The sequence below is a fragment of the Haliaeetus leucocephalus genome, unplaced genomic scaffold (genome assembly GCF_000737465.1).
Source record: "Haliaeetus leucocephalus isolate CR32 unplaced genomic scaffold, Haliaeetus_leucocephalus-4.0 Scaffold240, whole genome shotgun sequence".
Lineage (NCBI taxonomy): Eukaryota > Metazoa > Chordata > Aves > Accipitriformes > Accipitridae > Haliaeetus > Haliaeetus leucocephalus.
Window position 1 is genome coordinate 9211320 of NW_010972676.1, and position 24834 is coordinate 9236153.

At 36.9% G+C, this 24834-nt stretch overlaps 1 protein-coding gene across 1 annotated transcript in view; it reads left to right on the forward strand.

The window, feature by feature from the left end:
• RASA2 (RAS p21 protein activator 2) overlaps positions 1 to 24834 on the forward strand; it is a 46596-nt gene that overhangs the window by 1446 nt on the left and 20316 nt on the right. The window contains exons 2-6 of the mRNA XM_010568333.1: positions 3966 to 4069; positions 5123 to 5217; positions 11732 to 11808; positions 21681 to 21764; positions 23614 to 23686. Coding sequence (XP_010566635.1) covers positions 3966 to 4069; positions 5123 to 5217; positions 11732 to 11808; positions 21681 to 21764; positions 23614 to 23686 — 433 coding nt within the window. The remainder of the gene's footprint in view (positions 1 to 3965; positions 4070 to 5122; positions 5218 to 11731; positions 11809 to 21680; positions 21765 to 23613; positions 23687 to 24834) is intronic.

The window sequence follows — 24834 nt, forward strand, 5'->3', positions numbered from 1 at the left end:
CACCCCTGTAACCTCCCCCACTACTGAAACCTTGCCACGCAAACCCAATACAAAAAACCCACAAATTTTGGGGGGCATCTTAAGTAACGCACACGCACACCCTCTCCTTCAAATTGAGAATTTTTCAGGTGATACGAAATTAATATTTCTAAGTTGAGAACATTTTATTAGGAGTTAGAAGTCAGTGTTCTGAATCACTCTTTGCCCATAGGTGCCTTTCTGTCTCTGCTGACTACATAGAGAAGACCTTCATCCTCTGAATTATGGCTGCATTTAGATTCACAGCATGAGTAGGGTTCCAAACAAACTGATGAAATGTAATAAAATGTCATCCTCTATTAGCAGCGACCAGAGTTGGATGCTTACACTTGATTACTAGTGTGTGTCCAGTTATGACAGCTGATACTTGTTCCAGAAACTTAATTATACCATCTTGTGGCTTATTACTCTGTTAAGGTAGAATACCGTACTAACGTAGAGGTACTGGAAGGGAAGATGAAAGTTCTGATATCTTCTTAGTCTGAAAACTTCATAAATTGCTTTTTAGTAAGGTGTAGTACAGTATAATTTTAGTCACAAATAAAACTTTGAATTTAATTGTTTTGTTTTATTTGTTTGCTTTTTCTTACATAATTCCCAGTCACTGTAGTCTGGGTTTTGTTACTGTATTCTAGGTTGCAAACTTATACTAGCTATAATCTAAATTTTATTATAGTTACCTGCTAGTTAAACATCTGTGGAAGTAATTATCACTAGAATTAAAATTATTTTTGACTACAGTGATTGAAAACTAATGACAAAATGCATTTTTAAAATGTGCCAAGAGGTTTGGGCTTCCACCAGCACTGGGACTATTGTTAAAGTGCAGATGTGAAGCAAATGACTTCAAAGGTAAAAAATCATGAATTAATACTGAAGTGAAAGGAGGATATTTTGACTAATGACTCAAGAAATATTTCCTGACATGGGTGTGATTTCTGTGGGTTCTGAAGAAACAAAATTTTTTTCCCTTGGAAAGTTTAAAGAACATCTGTGAGCCTCCTCAAATATCTATGGTCAAGTATGAGGAATTGGGGAGGGGAGGGATCGTGGTATGTGTGTGTTGCATTCTTTATTTAAACTAAATTAAGTTTCTTTTTTTCAAACTGAACTTTGTGTGAATGCAAGGTTATAGCAAAAATTTATTCTTTTCTTGATATAACTGTAGCGCTTATCAAATGACAGATCCAGGGGCATTGGTAAGTTTCTGCCATAGAGCTGCCAGTTTAATGTAACAAGGAAGGGAAGAGCAAATGCGGCTGTCACACATTTAAATTTAATCTTCTGTATTACTGTAATCCAGTTCTTCCTGTATGACAGTCTGGTCTTCCTTTGAATTAGCACTGTCTTCTAATTTTGTATCCGTCACAGTCTTTAAAGTTCTTGCATCAAAGTCACAAATGAAAGTGCTAAACTGACTGAATCCCTGAGGAACAGGTTGAGTAAGTTCTCCATTTTAATTATTCCTCATTGGTATAACCTATATTAGCCCTTCAGCCAGTTCTGTATCCACCTAAGAATTTCTTTACTAATCCTTTGTATTCTCCACCTTAAATTTTCTCTCTGTGTTTCATACTTTGCTAAAGAATAATCAACAACTGATTCACAAGGCAGTGATACTAATCTAGGTAAGGAAAAACATACCAACATGAATAAAACAATGCATTACCTTCTATTTGTGCTCATACTATTGACCTGCTCTTTCTTGCCAAATCTGAGACTTCGTGTAACGTTGAGGTCAAAATAATGATTGTTAGTGGCTGATCATTCTTTGGCGAGGGGGGGATATAGTTGTGGAGTTTGCTTTAGCCGTAGGATATGACTGCTAAATAGGTTTTTGGAAATCTCTACTAATAGTATCCATCCCAGACTAATTATCTGATTATAATTGGATGCATGGAGTTATATAGATCCAGCAAGAACTGGGACTTAAAACTTAGTGATACACAGAAGTTGATGTTGTACATCGTAGTCTAGTGTTCTCCTTGGGATGCCTGACTAAAGCTGAGTTAGTAGCAGAGTTTCCCTTGATACCAGTGCCAGCTAGTTCACCCACTGTTCACTCTTTCTGCTGCAAGATCTCTTTGTACTGGTGTAACTATTATTTGTGTTGCTATTAGGGGAGCCATATCATGGAATTGACCCAAGTTTAAAATCAGCCTTTGTTTCATCTTTTTTTGGTCTGATTTATTGTGTCAGTACAATTAAAATGAGCAGTCAAGGTAATAAGGAAATTGAGGCTGCTTAGGGCTGCACTGTTGCTAAAGGTAATGCTCATGAATTTATACCTTTAGTGGTAGTGCTGACAAGAAGAACCCAGCCCTCAAAATCAAAGCTGAATTTGTTGCCTTTGAGAATTAGAAAAGAAAAAAAAAAAGTGGGGACCTGAAAAAACCACAAGCAAATTTTTCAACTGAGAATTCTTAAATTATTTTTCAGTGTAGTGCAAAGGCTAATACTGGTTTGTCTGCTGTGAGGCCTATGGTAAAAGGTCTATGTTTGAACAAAAGGAACATTTTCACTTGTGAAGTTCCTCATAGTGAATTCCTGCAGTTAAACCTCTTTTTTTCTAAAAATTGGTTCTAGAATTTTGGAATACCAGATTTTTCACCTGTGTTTTTTCAACACTTTTTAAATTAGTTATCAGCTCTTCTCTTAATTTATTTAATGAACCATCCGTCCTTAAGCATTTGATGTTTTTTTCTGTAATTATTTTAGATGGAATAGAATAGGGATGATATCCTATTCTTCCTGGTATCCTTTTGGGTAGGTAATACTATGAACTGGTTATTCCAAACATAAGCATATCTCTATTAGTGTAATAAAGTATTGTAGCAATATCGTGTCAGAAGGGTACTTTACTGGGAAAAAAACCCCAAACCCTTTGTTTCTGGGTTTGGTATAACTGTCATCACAGTACTTCTCTGTAGAAAGAAAGCAGAGGCTGAAATTAGTTTCATGAGGCTGCACACCTTTCCCTGTTGATGTTACTACGTTGTAACTGAAGATATTTTAAGTCTTTAAGAATCCAGTAGTTCCAAAATAGCAGCGTTTGTTTTTTTTTTGTGGATGCACTTGATTTTCAGAATTCACAACTTGCAGTGACACAAATAACATTGTGGTTTTGTTCTGTCTTTTGAAATACAATGTTCTGACTGCTGGCTGTGATTGCATCAATAAGTACTCATTAAGTTTAATGGAAGTATAAATTCCTTGAGTGAAGATGCCAACACGTGCGATGTGTCTAACACAGAGGAACCCAGAGTCTTTTTACTTGGAGGGGTCTGTGAATGGCAGCTAGAGCAGGGTGAATTGTAACCATTATATTGGACTTCATTAGATGGAGAAATGTGGTGACCACTCCAGCATGTGGGAGAACGTGCGTATTTGAGACTAACGTTTCTCTTTTCCACTGTTCTGTTTTATAGTTGCTAATGCTTATGGCTTATTTTTATAGGTCTGAATCTTTGAGCATCATATTTGACACAGAAGTTAGAGCTAAACAAATGTCTGTTAGTGAAATAATTCCTAAATTGTGTTTTAATGTAATTTAATCGTGTACTGAATGAAAGAAGAGAAATACAGAACTTGTGTCTCAGGAAGTCATTTGGGGTGCGTAGAGAACCAACTAGAATAATTTCAAGACAGAAGAATAGAATTGAAATTACAGAGGAAACAACACTTTCTGTGTGTGCACTCTGATTTCTTTTTCTGAACATACATAAGGCATCCTCATGAAGTTTTAACTTGCAGTGTTATTGTATGTTCTTGTAATGAAATGGTTGTGCATGGCTTTGATGATAGATAAGTACAGTGCTAAAGGCTAAGGTCTGGGACTGCGGTAAAAATGTAGCATTTTAGTGTTTGTCTTCTGTATAAGTTACGTGAAGTGTTTTTCTATTTTAACTGTCAGTCTGTCTTTTCAGCCCTTATTTTGGGGAAGAGTTTTACTTTGAGATTCCAAGAACATTCCAGTGGTTGTCCTTCTACATTTATGATAAAAGTGTTTTACAAAAAGACCTGCGTATAGGTAAGTTCTGGGATACTGACTATGTCTTCGATAACATTTGGTTATTTTCAGTATCATTAGCTGTAGTATTAAGGATACAGTTATTCAAGTGATGCATTTTTCAAAACACACTATATAGTGCACTTAAACTAAATGTTCCTTTAAAGTTTGAAAAGCAGGATTTTGTTTCCTTGCTTTATCCTATATACTAAAATACGTTTATTTTTTTAGGCTGATAGGACATTTTATAGTCTTATAAATATATGTCTCAGTACATTTTTTTAAATTCTAGTTGTTTTTTCTCCAGTTCTGTTTCATTGCAATATTTGAATAATTGTCACTACCTGTAGGTCTTTAAAGAATGAATTGTGGAATAATTCCACAATAATTGCAATTGTGGAATAGTTCTTAGAACTATTTATAGATACTCGTATTTATATTTTCTCTGTTAGTGGAACCTTGAGAAGTTGCTACAAAATGCTTTATGTAGCTTAGGTGAAAAATTACAGGAGGTGGATTGTTTTGTTGTTGTTCCCCACTGCATAATGGCTCTATTGCAGCTGCTATTTGGATATAGTTGCTATAAATCTCTAACAGTCTGCTGTGGAAGAAGGCTTCACATTACTTAAATTGAGGAAGGAAATAATTTGCACCAGGATGCCGGATAATTTGGTATAATAACAGCTTTCCAAATAGCAATCAGAAGAGTAAAAGGCATCTACCTTCAGTTTCCTATTTAAATATTCTTCAACACCGTTACTGTTTTCTCAAATCTTTATTATGTTATTTCCAGCCACAAGTGTGTTCTTCATTTTACCTTATCTTCTTATTAGTGATATGCAAGATAATGCATCATAATAACTTAATTTGGCTTTATATAAACTATTTTTCTGCCTTACTTATGCTTTGTGTTCTTTGTTTCTATAAGCTTTTCATATAGTGTCATAAGCTTAAAAAAACCCCTAAACTAAAAGAGAGTTTAAACAAAAATCAAGCTTCAAATCTATTTAAATATTTGTCCTATTCAGATGAAAGTGATAATTATTCTTGTCTCTCCCTGTCCCCCTCCCCCAGGAAAGGTGTCAATCAAAAAAGATGATTTATGCAATTACACAGGAAAAGAGAACTGGTTTATGCTTCAACCTGTTGATTCTAATTCAGAGGTTCAGGTAACTATTAAATTGCACTTCTACGTTTTTTAAATTAAATATAGATAAATGCATGTAATGGTCGAACTTTATATTGTAGCAGATGGAGGTTAGCGTCTGTCTAATTCTCGTGAGACAGTTGTGCCTTTCAGCGTGATTAGAGAATAATGCATATTCTACATTTCTAAATTGTCTATGGTGTTTCTCATGATACTTAAAACTGGCAGAAGACTTGAAGCAACTGTTTGGGAAATGTCTTAACAGTATTTTGATGTCTAAAATATTTGCAGGCGGAGCTATGTACCTGAGACAGGTGAATGGTTTAGGAAACTACTGAATCATTTTTTTAGTCAGTTTTGGTGTTATCTGAAATGATGACTGTTTATGTGACATGAAATAGTTGAAGTCTCCAAAACTGGAGTTACTTGTGCTGTGCTCATTTATCTTATTTTGAAATACTTTCTGCATTCAGTATCGAGTAAATTGTACTTCAGAGTTGTATTTTGGTCTGTGATTCAAGTTCTTCTGACAGGATTGTTGTAGTAATACAAAAAAATGAGTTGGCTCTAGAAGTTGTAGCAGTTCTGTTTGTGGTTTGAGGAAGAAAACAGAACAGTATTCTTGAGAATCTCTTAGCCTTGTTGCTGTGTAAGCAATTTATTAGATTTTAATAGTTTTTTCAGATTTGCCTTAGGGCAAAAGTCTTGAACTTGGCAGTGTTTGTATTTTTCTAGTAACTTGAAAGTCTCTCTGGGTAGGGTGGATCCTGTCCATTTTTACAAGAGGTGAATGTGCACAGAATTCTCAAAAAAAACCCCAAAACCCCACGTTATTTTCCAGGATTAATAATCTATGAGCTGTAAGTTTAGCATGCAGCTGTTGGGTATATAGGAGGGCATGTGATTGCTTTTCATGAAGACAGATTTTTCAAAACATCTGAATACCACTTCCTCTTATCTGTTGACAATTGGTACTTGTTTAGTTCGGATAGAATATGATAGAATAGTTCTGTCGGAAGGGACCTACAGATCGTCTAGTCCAACTGCAGGTTGTCTCATTCTTCTTAAAATTCTTCCATCTAATCACTCTGAATATTCTAGAATGTCCTTTCCAGATATAAACTGAAATGCAATTTCTGCTTTGATTTAAATATTGTCATGTTTGCTGTGTTTTTCTCAGTCATAAAAAATGTATTGAATGAAAGATTACTTTCTGTCATAATACTACCCAAGTATGAAAATTCAATGAAAATGTTCCACTAATAGAATTTAGCAATTTCATACATATTGGAAATAAAAAGTTTTTAATTTTCATGGCTTTGTAGCTCACAGTGGAATGTAAGCTCTTATTGATAATTTTCTATGGCTGGGACAAGTGTAAAACACTCTCCTGCATGATGCTTCCATTAAAGGATAACCTTTCCTGCGAAGGTGCGTGCTCCTCATGTTAATCTTCCCTCGAGTTAGAGCATTTGGGTAGGTTTCTCCCCTGTCCTGCTTCCTTTTTCCACGAAATTTGTAAGAGCAGAGCTGAGACCAGGTCCCGTCTGCCAGATTTGGCTGAAATCTTGTTGGTTTGGATGTGCGATGCTGTACTGAAATGTATTCCTAGGAGATTCCCAAGATTCTTGGTGGGACATGACTGAAAATAGCAGGATTTTACATAGTATGTGTGCAGAAAAAGTGTGTGAATGTTTATAAAGCTAGATAAGTTTGGGAGACAAAAAATTGTTTTCAGTTGTGCTCTTCTCCTTATGGCACCATACATGTGGTTGACATTCTTTCCCTCTAGTTCCATCTATGAGTATTTTCCAAAATTTATGATGGGTGCAAAGCAATCGGATGGCTTAGAAGCATTTTGTTTTCCTCGGCTATATACACACATTGCCGTTTGCTTGGTTGGGTTTTTGTTTGTTTTTTTCCCTTAAATTGTCATTTGTTTCAAGAAAACTATATTTACTGTGTACCAGTGATATATTTTTCATAGGGGCTAACTTTGGTATAATGAGCAGCCTTAGTGGCCAAGGTGCATATTGAATATTGTGGTAGGGATTTTGTACATCTACAAGCCATATACCAAGTCATAAGTGCTTTGGCGCTAGCTGTCGTCGTCTTTACTAATCAGCATACCTTGGATTTTTTTTTCTTTACAGTTTATTGATTTTTATGGTCTGTATGGGGAATTGTCAGCTCTGTTGTAGTAGGACAAATGAAAGTATCACTGGAAGACGTTGGAGTTTGTTAATAACTTTGACACTTTCTAGAAAGGCTTAAAAGTCTATTAAATGCAACATTTTGTCTTTTGTGGAATTACCAAGAATTAAACTTGCCAATTCCTACAAAATGAATTTTTGTACTTCAAAAAGTCCTGAATTGGCAAGGTGGGGAAATAAACAGACCAGTCATTTTCTAAAACCACCTTAGTTGTAATAAATTCAGGACTTCTCTAGGGTCACAGTCCACTCCTAATGCAGAAGCTGTAGACCAGTCACTTTCTATTCTGATTCCACAGCTTTGTATGTACAGGTAATCTGAAGTGGAGGTGATTAAAAGTTCAGCAGAGTAAAAGCACTATGTGCCTGAGTTAATATAAGTTTTTGGTGAAAGAAGGGTGATAGGTATTTCTTTTCAAGTGTGTATGGGAGGAGAGTGGCCTCTCCCCAGCCATTGAAAGTATGTAAAAATTACTTTTGATTTTTAGAAAGCATCTGCTCTATGTTTTGGTCTTAGCTGTTTGGGTTTTTTTGCTACTCGTTACAATATTATGAATGGATATTCATCTTGTGTTCTTAAAACTTTTTCCTTTGTCTGCTAGTTCTTGAAAAGTAAACATGAATGTGGGAATACTAAGCAAATAAACTAGCATTTGAAAAGTTGGGTGGAACAGACCATATTTAACTGGTGCAAACTTGTTTTTATATATTTATATGTATGTGTGTATATATATAAAAATCTTGATGCTTTCTAAAATGCAGATAGCCTCAGCATGCTAACAGAATTCTTAGGATTTCTTGCCTCCCCCCCCTTTTTTTTTCTTAAATCTTTATTTAGCTGATTTGAAATGAGGTCTTATTGTTAAACATGTTGTCGATCTTTGTTATTCTTAGCAAGAAACATTTTGTAGAGATTTGATCTATACTTGCAAGATACATTGATAAGGTCAAAATCTTTCACACGCTTCTAAGGTTTTGAAGGTAACTTTAACATTCACTGTTCTCTTTCTTAAAATTGGTAGGATTTATAATTATTGAAGTAAGGTACTCCTAATAGATTCCCCTGGTGTTCATGTAGAATGTGTAAATTTGGAAGAAATTGAGATGAAGCCTCAAGCCAGCTTGTAGATTCCTAGTGGCTCAGATATCTGGGTAAAGTAAACCTTGCAGGGTTATCTGAGTTGAACCGATATTCCTAATACCATGGAACTGTCGGCCGTTACATAGTGGTAGGAGCTCAGTGTGGTAGACAGTAAGATGTAGTACATTTCAGAAACGTGGTATATGTTTGCTCTAATGTAGAATGGGAAAGCTGGGAAAAAAGCTGATGGAAGCTGATAGAACCTGTATCTGCTATGTAGACATTTTTGCAGCAAGCACACAGAATTAACAATTCAGGCGCTACTAAATGTGGGAATATTATGTAATTTGTTGAGTATTCTAGATCCCCAGTTTCACCTTCCATATGCCACAAGGACTTTAGTTTACCAAGGGTGCTTCCCAGTGGATAACCTGGCTTATTTTAGTGGTTTGGGTTGGTTGGTTTGTTTGGTTTTAATTACAGTTGTCTAACTTTTGGTTTAGAATTTTTTTGCTTCTACTGAGATGTTGACATAGTGTGTATGGCATAAAGATGATCTTTCTTATTCTTACAAATTCAATAGTTCAGTTGTGATGTTTGTTCCATTGAGTTGGGGGAAGTGGAAGGAAGAGGACGGAGAGTTTAAGAGAAATACTATAATCTAGATTTTTTCATGTTGAGGGAGGAACTGGAAAATAACTGTTTGCATTTCTAACTCTGTTTAAACCCTCCCCACTACCCTCAATAACTTTCCTAAGCGTAGACTACCTTTCAGATGAAAGGGTATGCATCTCTTCCTCCTGAATTTAAAGGAGAGAAGGTTTTAGTGAAGGAAACTAATACTGTCAAAAGTTACTTTGTGGTACACTTGGAACAGTAGTGTGATTCTGTATACGGAATGTGGGCACAGTATACAAGCACCTATTGGCATAAGTATTTAAAATACAGTATTAGCCCAGTGTCTACTTAAGAGCTTTAGAAAACTAGAAAACTTGTATTTATTATAGATAGTTATAGTATTTAATAATGTGGAAATGATCAAAATATCAAAACTGGGGGGGGAGAAAAAAAATCTTAAAATACAGTGTTAAAATGCAGTAGCAACTCTAAAAACAAAACTGCAACTAAATTGTTTTTTGTAGTTCTGAAGTTTAGGTTGATGATTTGGATGCTCTGGTTTTGGCTTCTTTGTTATTATGTGAATCTCAGTCACGTGATCAACAGCTCCATCTTCTAGTCAATATCTGAAAATTGATTGTTAATCCATTTGTAAAGTTAAAATGGTACCTACCTGCCTTTGACCAACCCTGAAATCTACAGATGAAAAGTGTGTTCACATAAAGTGTGCTGCTTATTTATTGTATAAGAATGGCTGATTTCTCTAAGTTTTGAACTAAAGCCAATATGTACAACCACGTTTAAAACCCAGTTGCACATTATGTCAAAAGTTCCGATATAGATCTGCAGATCAGCCACTTTAGGAAACCATTGTGCTGCACTCAACAAAAAAACCCAACAAAAATACCCAAAACTCTCCATACATGTCAGGCAAATATTTACTTAGAGCCATGTTACTGTAGTCATTATGGTGCTGAGTTTTGAACAAATTACATCTACAGATAGTTCTCAGAGCAGTAAACTTGCTATTTTACTCTGACAGATGAGTGTAGAACACAGGATTTGTGTTTAATTTTTTAAAAAAAGCAAAAGGAATATGTTTAGGCCATTCACAAGGTCTGCCTACTAAAACTGGTTAAGTCAGCTATTACAATAAATACTACTAATGTTGTCTTTTCATTTATCATTCAAAAACTTTGCCTTGTAAGGCTGTTGGCATGCTTCTCAGTATCCTGTTTTTATCCTGTAAATCTATTTTTGTAATTGAGTTTCTCTGCTTGACAAATATTTTCTTAATGTACCTGTGTTCCAGTCCATGTAGTAACAGTTTGCAAAACACTTGGCAGGCATCCCAAAATAGTTACGTTTAAAACTTCCTTATAAAAGAAACTTCACTTCTCCTCCCATGTGATGTACAGAGAGAGAAACACAGGCCTTGCCCCAGGGGATTTACAATAAAAACATATCAGTTTTATGCCAAAACATAAGTGCTATAGAAATGTGTGCAAGGTCAGCTAAAGGTTTTACTTCCATTTTAGTGTTGTACAGCAAAACTGTAGTTCAAATTATAGCTTGCTTCCTTTGCCACATGTTACAATTACCTTCCAGGTCCCTTCCATAAAAATCATAATTGTGGACAGACCAGTGTCACCTGATGTTCCATTTAGTAAATAGACAAATTCCAAGAATACTAAGGAGAACATGGTTTAGAGGAAAGACTCTGTCAGTGTCTGGTTATCTTAGATGTGAAAGCAAGTACAAATAGTCAGGCACAGGAAGGAGTAGCAGTATTGTTCAGGCAGTAGATATTTGCAGCAAGGTTATAGTACCAAATTTTGGTCATCCCAAGAAAGTTGCATATCATGGTTTGGAGTTTTTGGAGCCTGTTATTGAGAGGGTAGAGTAGGCTGGCCCTTGCTGAGTTCTGAGGTTAATCCGGGCTGTGCCATCAGTTATGGATTCTTTTTCTTGGTACGTCCTACTGTATCGGAAAAAGAAAAGGAGGAAGCCAGGTCAGCAATTATTGTCACGTTTTCCTCTCCTTTGGTTGTATTTACTGTTCCATGAGTACATCAGTAGACTTCATGAGATAGTTGACAGCTGCACTGGGATGGACAATAAATTTCTAAATGATCTTCAGTCTGGTGGGATGGACAGGATTTCACAGCTGATTATTAAATGTTGCTGGTTATGGCTACTGCATACTATTCTACTTTTCTAAATGTACCTAACTGCCTTTAGAGTCCAAGGTAATTTTAGAACTTTCTCCTGAAATGCTCATAAATTCACTGTCTGTGAAAGCCGAGAGGGAATTTTGCTCTTTGTAATTTCTCATGCTGGAAGAAATACTTTTTTTCGTGTGTTAAATCTGTGGAGGCTGGACCAATTCATGTGCTGTGTGCAGTTGAGGATAATGCTTTGCTTTATCTTTGTCTCTCAAAATTTAAATGCATTCCTCATACTCTAATTGCAGGATACATGCTTTAGAATAGATATTTGCTTGAAGTAGATATATTGGAATTACCTTAAATAGCTTCTAACTGTAAACTGTATTATTGTTCTAATTACTACTTTTAAAAGAAAGGCTTTTAAAACTATTTGTGTTTCTCTCTCGTTTTTTTCAGGGAAAAGTTCACCTCGAATTAAAACTGAATGAACTGATAACAGATAATGGATCTGTGTGCCAGCAGCTAGTAGTACAGTAAGAAAATACATTAATCCTTGAATATTTAGTTGTTTGATAGAACATTATGTGATTTGTCTCTCTTAATAATAAATGTCTGCACATCCTGGTACCAATAACATTTTTCTTTTTATATGACTTTCCTTGGAGCCTACCTTGCTGAGGGAGTGGGTACATGCTTAGGGACCTCCTGCAGAAGATTTGCACAACTGCTCATCTCTGTTGCTCCCAAAGCACTCACTTTTATTAGGACTCAGCATGGCTGTCTGGTATCATTAGTTCAGTGTCTTGTACTTCCAGTTGAATTGGGTCTGGTGAGAAATCTAGGAATACACACTGCAGCTGACAGCCAGAACTTGCAGTACTGCTATTACTGACAGGGTTGAGCTGATGGTGGTGGTGTTGGGAACAGTGTGACACTTTTTCAGTAGTAATGTTTTGGTTTGCTAGGTGATAATCCACTTTTAGTTTTGCTTCAGAATTACTTTCTCATGGTTAACCATGGAAGAAATGTTCACAGAAAAACAAAGTACAAGAGTTGTCATTCTGGAGCAGCATAATGTTGCCACATTTCAGTAAAATTTCTTAGCAACAACTTAAGGAGTTTTCACTACTAAACTTAATTTTGACTCCAAAGTGTGAAGACATTACAGCATGTTAAAGAGGTTCATAGAAACAGTAAATTTTGGTATATGTTATTTTTAAAAAGACAAATTTCAGCAGTATTAAAGAAAAAGCACAGAATGAGACATATTGGAAGATACTAACCAGTCTGTAGTCTTGTATTGTTACTCTTAGAGCTGTGTTTGATAATGATCCTATGTGATGGCTTTGGGAGTCTGAATACACAGATTACAGATGTGAGTCACAGAAGACCAAAATTCCACATGTACTGGTCATTCTGTTTCTTTTTATTCATTATTAAGCAATACATTTAAGGCCAGAAATTGGTAAGAAGCTAATGCAAATACAACTGTAAAAAAATGTTTTGACACTCATAAAAAGTTTGTCTGATAAGGGCATACTAGAAGTTACCGGTCTCTCTAGAAACTAATCCTATTCTTTATTTTGGAAGGAACAGCCTTCTAGATTACTTGCTGCTGGGAGACTGTTTGCTTTTATTGAAGAGACAAGTGGAAACCAGTGACTTGCAGAGAGACTCAGTGAGATTGACAGCGTTCTCTTGTGACTCTTCTTTATGTTCTCAGCATGAGTAAGGTTCAGGAGAACAAGCCAGTCTTACTGCAGTTTTTTCATTTTTTGTGCTTCAGAAAGAAATAAAGGCTTTTCTGCACTTGTCTCCTCACAAGTTGTGGGATATAGACCATGTGAACAAAAGGGTACAGACAAGGGGCTTATAAAGACTAAGGGAAAATTGAGATTAAAAACTCAAAAGTTAGTAAGATTCTTTAATTTTGCTTTCCAACATTGTTCATTAACTTATAGTTATTCAGAGAGTGAGGGTTTTTGTTTGCTTGTTTTTTTAAAATCTTCTCTGACAATTTAGTATGAAAGAATGGGTTGTATTGCGAAACTGTGAAGGGAGGAAATGGTATGTGGTCTTCCGTTTGTCTCAGTGACTTCATGTTTAGATCAGCTCCAGGGAGGAGGGGGAGACCATTACACTGTCAATTTTGCTAATGTGATTTTCATTATGAAGTTTAAATTACATTCTTCCTGTCTTAGTCAACTATCTAAACCAAGATGAGTAGTTTAGTTGGAACAAGACGTAGCAAAATAATCTCTTTGCTTTTCTGTTACTTAGTTGGTATGAAAGGGGAAGCTAGTTCTGTGATAGAACTAAGCTATTGTAGGCTTATAATTCAGGTAAGATATGGAAACTTGCTGTACATCAATGTGTATTTATAACTTAAAGATAATTCTGAATGTGTTTATACTTGTATAGTGGGTGGCAGCTTGGTTCATAGGGAGTCCTCCTGCTCTTATTTTTGTATCCCACTTGCAGGACAAGGCAGAATTAGAACAGCTTTTCCCTCATGTGCTATTCACCAAAAGCTGGCTGGAGCTTTATGACTTCGTGTTTTATTCCCAACTTAACTTTCTGATAGATGTCATTTTTTTTAATTTAATTTTTTATGTATCCATGCACTTTAGTCTAAGTTAATTTTTTTTAAACATGTTTGGATTTTTCATATGATGAAGAAAAGGTGCTTTAGAAAGATACTGTTGCAGATTGCAGTTTTAAGTAGGAAGTGGATTACTCACTGTGCCCTCTCTTAGGATCTCTTTATGACGGAGATAAATGATCAAAAGGAAGCCAGGGTTCTCTCGTGGTTGCTGTAGTCACCCGCTCACTGACATGTGGGAGAGGACTGTGTGTTAAACACTGCAGTGTTACATCAGTACTTTTGTCTTCATCTAAGATTATGAAATGCACTGGAGTTCCTTAAACTAAAAATGTTTAGTAGTATTTTATCACACATGCTGATAGCCTTGAAATAATTGGCTGTGTAAGTAATATATTGTACATAAATACTTTTTTGGATGTACATGTGAGAGTATGAGAAATAAGAGATCTCTCACTGGATATAGTATTATAGAAATGGATGTGAGGGTATTTTTGAGACCCTTTTGATCTTAAAGCATGAGGAACTTACAGAAAATACATGTGAGATTCTCTAATAGAAAATTTAAACTCTGAAAGTCTGCTTATTTCTGAGGATAGTTAGTAAGTGATGCACTTATTGCTATGTTTTGGTAGTCACCAGGCCCTGAGAAGTCATTGTATTAGTAATTCCTTTAACAAAGCTGAAAGATAGGAAGTAGCAGAGCTGTGACTGAGTAAAAAAAATCAAAGAGTGGGCATATATGTATATTTCCCTCCCTGCCTTTTCTCGATCTCTCCAAAACAGAAAGTATTGGCTAAAGAAAAAAAAGTAATGGAAAAAATAATTCTTAAAATACAGGCTATAATACTTGCCTTTCAGAGCCATGTTTTACTTCATGTCCAGATCAGTCATGTCTCAATGTAATGAGACAGGGAAGCTTTTTAAATCTTCACCAGTTAAATTTTTTGTAGGATAAGAGAATTCTAGATACTTGTGCTGGCTTCTGTGCATAGGTAAGTTTCTAATGGATTTTCACTATGTATTCCTGAGAGTCGAGAAGTTCCAGAGTTGAAAAATAGTAGCTATAACATGCACAACACAAGATTAAAGGTCGTGTTAAGCACACAGACAAGAGCAAGTAATTCAAGGGCTGTGATTCTGAGCGTTATCTCAAGTCCCCCATCACCTTTTTGTTTATGGCTGAACCAAAGTGATAGAATTAGATCTGACTAGGGGATGGATTCATATTATTTTGGTTCTGTAGACATGGTTGTAGAGGCTTTTTTTGCTGGTCTTCTAGATGGGTTTTATGATGAGGATTGATTTAAAAACTGAAGATAATTCCAGTAGGAAGCAATTTGTAGAAGTTAAGGATTTGGACAACAGAGAGCTGATGATGATGTTAGCCTCTTACAGCTAATGTGGGAGGGAGGAAGGTTTCATTTCTTGTGCTAGTATGTATAGTAAAACCAACTTTTCCAAACAAGTAGTTGTTTGGAAAAGAACATGTGTTTTTAGAAAGAGAAATGGTGCTGCATATGATGAAGGGATGGTCAGTTGTCATACAAAGAAACCAGGAATGCAATTCCTCATGTTTCTTTCTTTGTCCTCTGTCCCCTCACCTGCCCCCTTCTGGTTTTGTTTTTAATTTAGATCCTTATTGGGGCTCTGTTCCCCAACGTTCTGTAAGGGAAGTAAGCTTGGGGAAGGATAAATATTAATATATTGCAAACTATGTTTGTATCAGTGAAGCTGTGGGTAACACTCAAAAAACCCCCTCACTTCTTAAAAACTGGAAGTTTCCTTCTTCTGCTCAAGTTGAGCCAGCAGTGTGCCCAGGTGGCCAAGAAGGCCAACGGCATCCTGGCCTGTGTCAGAAATAGTGTGGCCAGCAGGAGCAGGGAGGTGATTGTTCTCCTGTACTGGGCACTGGTGAGGCCGCACCTCGAGTCCTGTGTTCAGTTTTGGGCCCCTCACTACAGGAAAGACATTGAATTGCTGGAGCATGTCCAGAGAAGGGCAACGAGGCTGGTGAGGGGCCTGGAGCACAAGTCTTATGAGGAGCGGCTGAGGGAACTGGGGCTGTTTAGTCTGGAGAAGAGGAGGCTGAGGGGAGACCTTATCGCTCTCTACAACTACCTGAAAGGGGGTTGTAGTGAGGTGGGTGCTGGCCTCTTCTGTCAAGTAACTAGTGATAGGACAGGAGGAAATGGCCTCAAGTTGTGCCAGGGGAGGTTTAGATTGGCTATTAGGAAAAATTTCTTTACAGAAAGGATTGTCAGGCATTGGAACAGGCTGCCCAGGGAAGTGGTGGTGTCACCATCCCTGGAGGTATTCAAAAAGTGCATAGACAAGGTACTTCAGAACATGGTTTAGTGGGCATGGTTGACAGTTGGACTTGATCTTCAAGGTCTTTTCCAACCTAAATGATTCTATGATTCTATGACAAAAAGTGGTCATGTACAAGATATACCACAACTGACTTATCTGGTCTTACTTGATGCTGTGGGGGGGAGGAAAAAATGGTGGCCAACTTTAAGGTGGGACTTTCTGAAGCCAGCTAGGGCTTTCAGGTTGTATAAACATTCTGAAAACATTATTTTGAAATACATTTTTCCCTGGAGGAAGTCAAGTTAAGGCTTGTAATTGCTTATCTTATATCAATGCAGTCCTTACACATTTTTTAAAATACAAGCATAAAAGTTAATCTTCCTTTGGTGAAGGGCTTAGAGACTTACAGTGGGCTAAACTCTGATTTTTTACACATAATTTTTGTATTAATTGGAAACTTGCTGTTAAATTTCATGCAGATAAACCCACAGACCATTTCTGAATTAAAATTTTGTTTTGTCTCCGATACTAGGTGTTTCCTTTCCTAATGTGTGAATGAGGAGGGGAAAAAGATAATGCAATAGATAACTGCTGACTCAGTGTGGGCTCTTTTTTCAAAACCACAATGGCATGTAGAGTAGCACATTTCAAAAATACATGCTTGCAGCTCTCCTTTCTGGGGGTCTGTAAAAACAAGTTTGTGTGACCATTGTTTGCATATTTGCTGCTGCTGATACAGATGATACTTGAATGATTTCTTGCCAAATTAGGCTATTGGATAGTAGTACTTGCCTTCTCTGTGTTTAATATGACTTCAACTCTGAAAGAAACAGTTTTATGTATTTACAATCCAAATACTTGAAAGCCTGGGAATGGCTTATTACAGCTAATTTTGTCTTTTTTTTTTTTTCACTTTTCTAAATAAATTACACACTATACTATCTTAAATTGACTTGTCAGTTTGTTACAGTCCTGTCTATCTGCTTGCATGAAGTTGTTTTAGGGAACATAACAATTTTAATGAAGTGTACAAATCCTAATGGCTGCAGTTACTTCGTTCCTGCACTAGGAGGATTTCAGTTGATTTGAATGGTGGAAATAAAGTCCCTCAGTCATTTAGGGGGTTTATTGTGGGCTCTGTCTTTTTAAGGACTTATTTTCATCTTGGGAGCTGAACATAAGGCAGTTGTATCTGAAAGGCTCATACTTCCTGTATGAAACTCCTCTTGCAGAACAAACTACTGAGATGTGAACCAAGAATTAATGTAAACTGAAAGATCTCTTGCACTGTACCGTAACTGATCAGTAGTTTGAGAAAAGAACAAAAGACCTTCTGTTAGCTATTGCTTAGACTTTACATAAAGGTGTAGTAGTTTAAAACATAAAATCAAAGGCTTTCAAGTTCCTGTATACTTCTTCAAACTATCCATTTATGCCTTTTGAATGAAAATTGCTTGTGCCAGCCTAGATGAAACCATTTGTCAAAGCTGAAATGTTTACCATATAATGGAAATACATTTATTATAGTTGCCAGAATAGGAATGTATATTTAGTGTTATTTTCTTTTTTGATTGGTCAAAGTGTTTGGGGTTTTTTTTGGTTGGTTTTTGTGTGTGGGGTTTGGTTTTTTTCCTGTTGTAGAAGATTGCAGTTCCAGCACTTGCCTGATTCTTTGGGGAGGGGCACTATTCCTCTGAGATTTGCTAGCTGATAGACTTGTTGAGATTGCACTTTTCCATTTATGTTAAGTTTACTCTAATTGAGCCACTTCAAACATCTTCAAAAATTTTAAAACTTGTTTACTGGAGGCTGGTTTTAGTAGCTTAAAACTATCTGCAATAATTCAGCCTTGTGTATTCAGCCTCTGGGGAGTAACAATCCAGTTTGATAGTGCTGAGTTGATTTTATGGCTTCCTACCCTTAATGGCTACTGGCCTTGCACTGCTTTTGGAGCTTGTGAGATCTTCTGTATGGCAAGGTTAATTCAGGTTGCCAAACTGACTGTAAACTGGCTTGAAACCTAAATAGCTTTCTGTAAGGTTAGCATACAGAATCACCATAGGTGATAGATGGAAGGCAGGAGCATAAGAGAAGGAGGAGGATCCACTGTTTCAGTGCAGTTCAGTTGACTTACCTGTGCTGTCAAATAATGTGTCTAAAGCAGATGCCAGGCAGTAACTGGAGAGTTAAGGGATGGTTTTGACTGGCTAGCTTAGAGTGGGAGGTGGAAGGGGAGGAGATGAGATAAATTTGGAACAAATTCTTGAACCTGATGGGTCTGAAAAGGAAAGATTTGGGAATATTAGGAGTTGATGGTCAGGGCGACTGGAGTATTGTTTGGTTTTTGAGATGTTGGAACAGAGTAGGCTGTCTAAGTGACCCTGGTTGGATGCCAGGTGCCCACCAAAGCCGCTCTATCACTCCCCCTCCTCAGCTGGACGGGGGGGAGAAAATATAACAAAAGGCTCGTGGGTCAAGATAAGGGCAGTTTAGTAAAGTGATAGCAAAGGTTGCGCGCGCGAAAGCAAATTAAAAACAAATGATGTTATTCTCTACTTCCCATCAGCAGGCGATGTCTAGCCGCTTCTCGGGAAGCAGGGCTTCAGTACGCGTAGTGGTTGCTCCGGAAGACAAAATGCCCCCCCTTCCGTCTCCCTTAACTTAGCTTTTATATCTGAGCTGACGTCATATGGTATGGAATATCTGTTTGGTTGGTTTAGGTCAGCTGTCCTGGTTATGTCCCCTCCCAAGATCTTGCCCTGCCCCAGCCTGCCATTGAGGGGGGGGCAAAAATGTTGGAGAGACAGCCTTGATGCTGTGCCAGCACTGCTCAGCAGTAGCCAAAACACTGGTGTGCTATCAACACCTTTCTAGCTAATGATGCAGAGCACAGTGCTATGAGGGCTGCTATGGGGAGTATTAACTCCATCTCAGCCAGACCCAATACACTAAGCTACGTAGACCTTACTTGCTGGCCACAGAACTGGGACTTGGGCAGGAGATGAAAAGGGGATGGTAGAGCTGCCTACACAGGGAGAAGTGACTGGAGCATGAAGTCAGCTTCAAGTGACAGATCTGTATGATGAATCCGGAGATTCTAGTTCTGCTGCAAGGCTGTGTAGTTGTCAGTAAAATGTTTTTCAACTTGCAGGAAATCACGAACAAGCCTTCCTTTAGTTTGTGTATGTTGTGGTCAAGCTGTAAGAAGACGAGGGAGGCTGGAAGAAGCTGTGTCTGTAACCAAAAGTAGGGCATTGTGATCAGTTTTTGTTGATATGATAATACATATTTTCCCACAGGATCATTATGTCAAGTATGCGGGTATTCGTACAGTGATCAGGGAAGGAGTGAGAAACTTTGTACATAGAGAAAGAAACTGCTTTCTGTAGGACTTATATCTGTCTGCTAGAGAAATCCAGGAGCTTGGTGAACATGACGCAGGCTGTAGGAAGAGAAACTGTGTTGTTAAAATAGTTGAATTCTATCCAGATAAGTTTGATTTGATCCATCTGCTATGAGTTTCCTATGAGATTCAAGTTGACACTAACTTATAGGTACACTCGGGATTCACACCTGAAACAGAAAATCTCTGGGAGCTGCAGAGACAGTATGTTCAGTGCTACAAAATGCCTGAGTGCCTGAAAGAACCAAGTCCTAGCTGCCTCAGATCAGATAGCCCAAATGACTGAAAAGTCTATACAGTTTAATTTTGTCGTCACTCTTCTATGTCACGTGTGTGTTGGAGGAGGAATCAATTAATGCTTATGAAACAACTGGATGTTTCAAGAACCCGTTTAAATGGTGGGTTTGAAATCACTGTAGGGTTCATTGTGATTCAAAAATAATTGAAATGCTGAAGGCCACGTGCTTGAAAACTGGAAGAAAAATAACAAATGATTGTGCAGTGGTTCAGCACTAAATGTTCCCTGAACTGGCGAAGACAAAGGGACTGTTTTGGGGAGGGAATACCATCTGGTTTATAATTGTGCATACTCCAAAAAGGGTGGAGTTTTGAGGCAGCACAGGAGTGTTAGTGTCTGTTGTTTCCCCACTTGTGTTTGAGTTTGCAACTCTTATTACTCTTAACACTGTTTTTCTACAGTACAGAAAACATTTAATTAACAACAGTGTGTAGCTACTCTTGCTGCTATGTAACTTTAACTTGAACTGCACAACTTTAATAGCCCACATTGTAGTATTAGAACATTTACTTGATTGTTTATATGAACTTAGAGCAGGAAGGTATTTTCTCCTCAAGTTACGTAGGTTTTGGATTTTATTCAAACTGGCTAATTATGGCAACCAGAACTTACTTGCATTAATTTAGTTAAATTTCTGCAATACATTATTTAAAAATAGGTGATTTTAAAAAGGGGGAACAGGAATATATCATTCATATTTCATTTGTGTCTGTCCTGCTGAATGTTTCTAAACTTAAAATACTACAGTGCGCATGACTACATTAGAGCATCATTTTGCTAGAAAGTCTGGTTTCTGCTGTAAATTTACAAACTGTTTTGCTTTACTTTTGTTGTTCCAGCTGTTTTTAATTAATACTCATATGTGGGCAGCATCTGAAGGTTAGTCAGCTTGCTGACCCAGCTCTTTCTAGTAGTGTTGCTGCTGTGGTGATTCAAAAAGATTGCAAGCCTTCAGAAAAGGTCCAGAAAATGTTCTTCTGTCCCCATGAGCATTACTTCCTAACCATCCCATCCCTCTTGCATCAGGAGTGGTGAACAGTGTGCCTCTGTACCTGTTAAACACCAGCTTACAACTTATTGTATGATTTATGGAAGAAAACAGTATTTTTAAAAGGGCCGTTTAACCTTGATCATGCACTATTGTGAAAAGACTTTGAAAATAAATTTTAAACCCTCTTTCAAAGGTAAACTGATTTTCTCTTTGTGACCGAATAGTATGGATGAAACCTAGATATGCCAGGACTATATACTAATAGATTTGGATGCTTAATTTTAAATCACATTTCAGGATATAACTTTGCATTTCTCAGCTTACTCAACTCAGAATGTAGTTTAGCCAAAGCAAAATATTTGAGTCCATTTTAATGCCTTCCAAATGTAGTTGCTGCCATGTGGATGAGGCCAGATAGCTTTTTGTGGGCCTTGAGAAATCAAATTTAAAAGTTTATGAAGCCTGCAGTTTCCCTTAACATAGCAGTTCATTTTACTTGGGATTTTGCCATGCATCAGTGATACTGGAATGTCTTTATCGAAGCAATTCCAAGAATTTTGTTCTCACAGAGCCCCTACGTCTGAATAGTACACTTGAGTATTACCTTGCATTACCATCCAGAGATCTGTAGTTACTATCTACTTCATGTACATACATTATGTTGGATCAGTGTATATATCACTGGGTAACACAGCAGGACCTAAAAAAATCTTTTAGAAAAGAAAGGATTGTGTGGGTTCTATTTTTTTAAGCCAAAGACATTGCTTCACTGATCTGTTCATTGCCTTTTCCTTGTAGAATAAAGGAGTGCCATGGGTTACCTCTTATAAATGGACAGAATTGTGACCCCTATGCAACAGTCTCTCTTGTGGGGCCTTCCAGGTAACATTTTAGTATAAAATTAATGAATCTAAAATGGTGTGATCTTAAACTGGAAAAGAAAGTCATAGGTTTTAAGCAAAATCTTTAAAATACAGAAAAATCATAAAATACTTCCTGTGTACATCACATCTTCCATTGTTACTATACTCTCCCCTTCCCTACCATACTGTCAAGGTGTTTGGTCTGTCTGAGTGGCCTGCATTAGTCCAGGACCATTTGTTACTCGGTTCTTTCTTTCTACTCTGGTTTTGTACTGGACTCTTGATATCTGCACTGTACTTCCTATTAACTTCTGTCAAATTCCTGTATGGGATGATATAGTCAATTGTTCACTCGCCTTCCTCTGTTCCCTGTTTTTCTTAATGTGTGAGTTTATTTGCATCAAACGTTTAGCAGTTGGGAGGAAGCAAGAGAGTAGAGGTTCTGGTGAGACCTTTCTAATGCCAGCACCTTCAGGATGCTACATTCAAAGTCCCACAGTTTAAATGTCTCCCTTTTTTTGGATCTGTAATCCTGAATGACTGTTGGGGTTTTTCATTTAAGAAAAATCCTATTTCCCACACATTCACTGTCTGCAAGTCCCTGCCAAATAACAACTAAAGTCAGCTAGGTTTCAGTTGTTTTCTTTTTTGCAACATCAAACCTAAGTCCATCTGCTTTCTCTGGTACTGAAGAATTGCCACTGTGAGCATAGTACCAGAACGTCTTCTAGCAAACTTATGTGTTTTAAAGGCTTTGGAAGGATTGTCCCTGAGTAAGCTCTGAGTGAATGGGGCATTTTTTCCTCCTTAGTAATATAGGATCACATTTTTTCAGGTTTGGGTTGGTGTTCTTTAGTGGGTCTTTTTTTTGGTTGGTTGGGTTTTTAAGAGGACTAGGGAGATTTGACCATTATACCTAGGAAGCATGGTGCTGATTGCCAAAGAAGGTAAATTGACATATATTTCCTGTTTGAGTCCTGCAATACAGATGGAACTGGATGAATCTTGATCCCACAGAATATTTACCCTGTTGGTATGGGAATATATGTGCAAATATGACAGAAGTTCCTGGTTAAGATTTTCCAATCTCTTGCATGTCTGACTCATGTACTATGACTGGAATATTTATATGGCCAGCGCCTGAAAACAGTTAGTTGATGCTTAGGACAATTTTTCTTCTCCCTTGTCTGCTTTTCCCCCACATTTTATATTTGTTTCTTTTAGAAAGCATTTTTATATTATCATAGCCCTTTACTAACTAGATAAGACTGTATTCTTTTATAAAACATGTAAAATTAAAAAAAAATTATCTATATAAAACACAAAGGAATGGGAAGCAATTGTTTTGTTTGACCCTATGCTGTTTAGCGTCTAGAATCAGCAGCGATTCCTTCTGAAGAAAACATTCAGTGCCTTGGTGTAACCCTCTGTCTGTAAAGAAGTAGTGGGTATTTCTCCAACAAAAGAGGGTGGGGAAGAACAGAAATTGGCAGTTGAACAAGACAAGGAAAACTGTGCTCATAACCTGCAAGCAGTGGTAAAGAAATTGTCTGCAGACTTAAGTTTGAAATGCTTTGGAAATTGTTGATGTATTTTACTGGATATGTGTAAGTTATGCTTATTTGTGAAATGAAATAGAAATTTTGAGCTGGACAGATGCATGATTAACTAGATACAGCACTTGAAATTTTAACTTTTCAAACTATATTGTGAAGATGAACTCATGTTAAGATTTTCTTCATCAAAATGATCTCTAAAATGACAAAAACTGTTTTAACTTAAATGCATGGGTCCTTCTTGACAATAGAATGTCTTTATAATTGTGTGTTTAAGTTGTCTATGGTAAAAATTTTACCACATTGGAACAGGAATGACCAAAAGAAGACCAAAGTAAAGAAGAAAACAAGCAATCCGCAGTTTAACGAAACATTTTATTTTGAGGTAACTTTTTGTGTGGTATTCTGTCTGTTTATCTATTTTATGCAACCCTTCAAATATTTTTAAAGCAAGTTGCATAGCAGTACCTAAACAGAAAGCTCTCTTCAAGCAATTGAAGAACTTTTACTAGCTTCTCAAATGTAAGCGAATGACATAAATTTCTGCGGGCTGCCAGACAATAGTATTCCCCTTCAATTGCTGTGTGAAAAATTACTTCCTCACAAGCACATATGTGAAGGTAATTCGTTATCTTGAATCACTTCATATAGCATCTGTTGCCATCAGGAGTTCTGAGAGAACTTTAACCTATCCTGTGGAATTTGATTTAAATGTTTTCAAGAACATTGAGCTAAAAAAAACCCCCAACTTATTTCTTTAATAAAACAATGTAGCAATTTTACCCAATAAAGGCTAATTTTATTATTTTATTTAAAAAAATGTTATTTAGGATTTGATTTCAGTCCTACACAAGTTACCCTACAATAACCAAATCGTGAGTTTGAATTTTCATCTGATTTGTCTCTGTAATAAAAACTACGTATGCATGTAAGCATACGATACTGTTCAGCTGAGAGTTGGTAGTAGTACAACTATTACATGTGCCTCAAATGTATTGTAATTTACTGTGTTTGTATAGATCCTGGTCCTGCTGTGGGACTTCAGTGAGAAATTGTTCCATGCTTTATATATAGAGTATCAGCGCATGGCGTGTGTTTCAGTTCACCTGCTCAGGATACTGAGTGTAATTTTTTAGGAAATAAGATATTAGAATAAAAATATAATCCAAACCACTCCAATAACTTTATGACTTAAGATTTATTGGAGTTAAACTTAGAATGCAATCAGTCAAGAAATGAGGAGAGTTAAAATAAGAGGTTACAATTGTGGTATAACTAGGGCAAGAAGAGTGGCTTCTTATTTGTTGTTTCCTTAAAGATCTCAGAACTTACTTCAACGCTTTCTTGCTGAAACCAAAGAAATTCTTGCCATTTCAAGTCATACTTCCTTCTTGTTTTTTCTAATAGAGCTATACTATAATTCCCTTAGACATCAGCTAGTCTTCATCAGGCTCCACCATGAACCCTTCTTGACCCATTTTTTACCTGCTTTCTGTCAAAAGGCAGTTTGTTCGGTGAATTGGAACTTTTTCC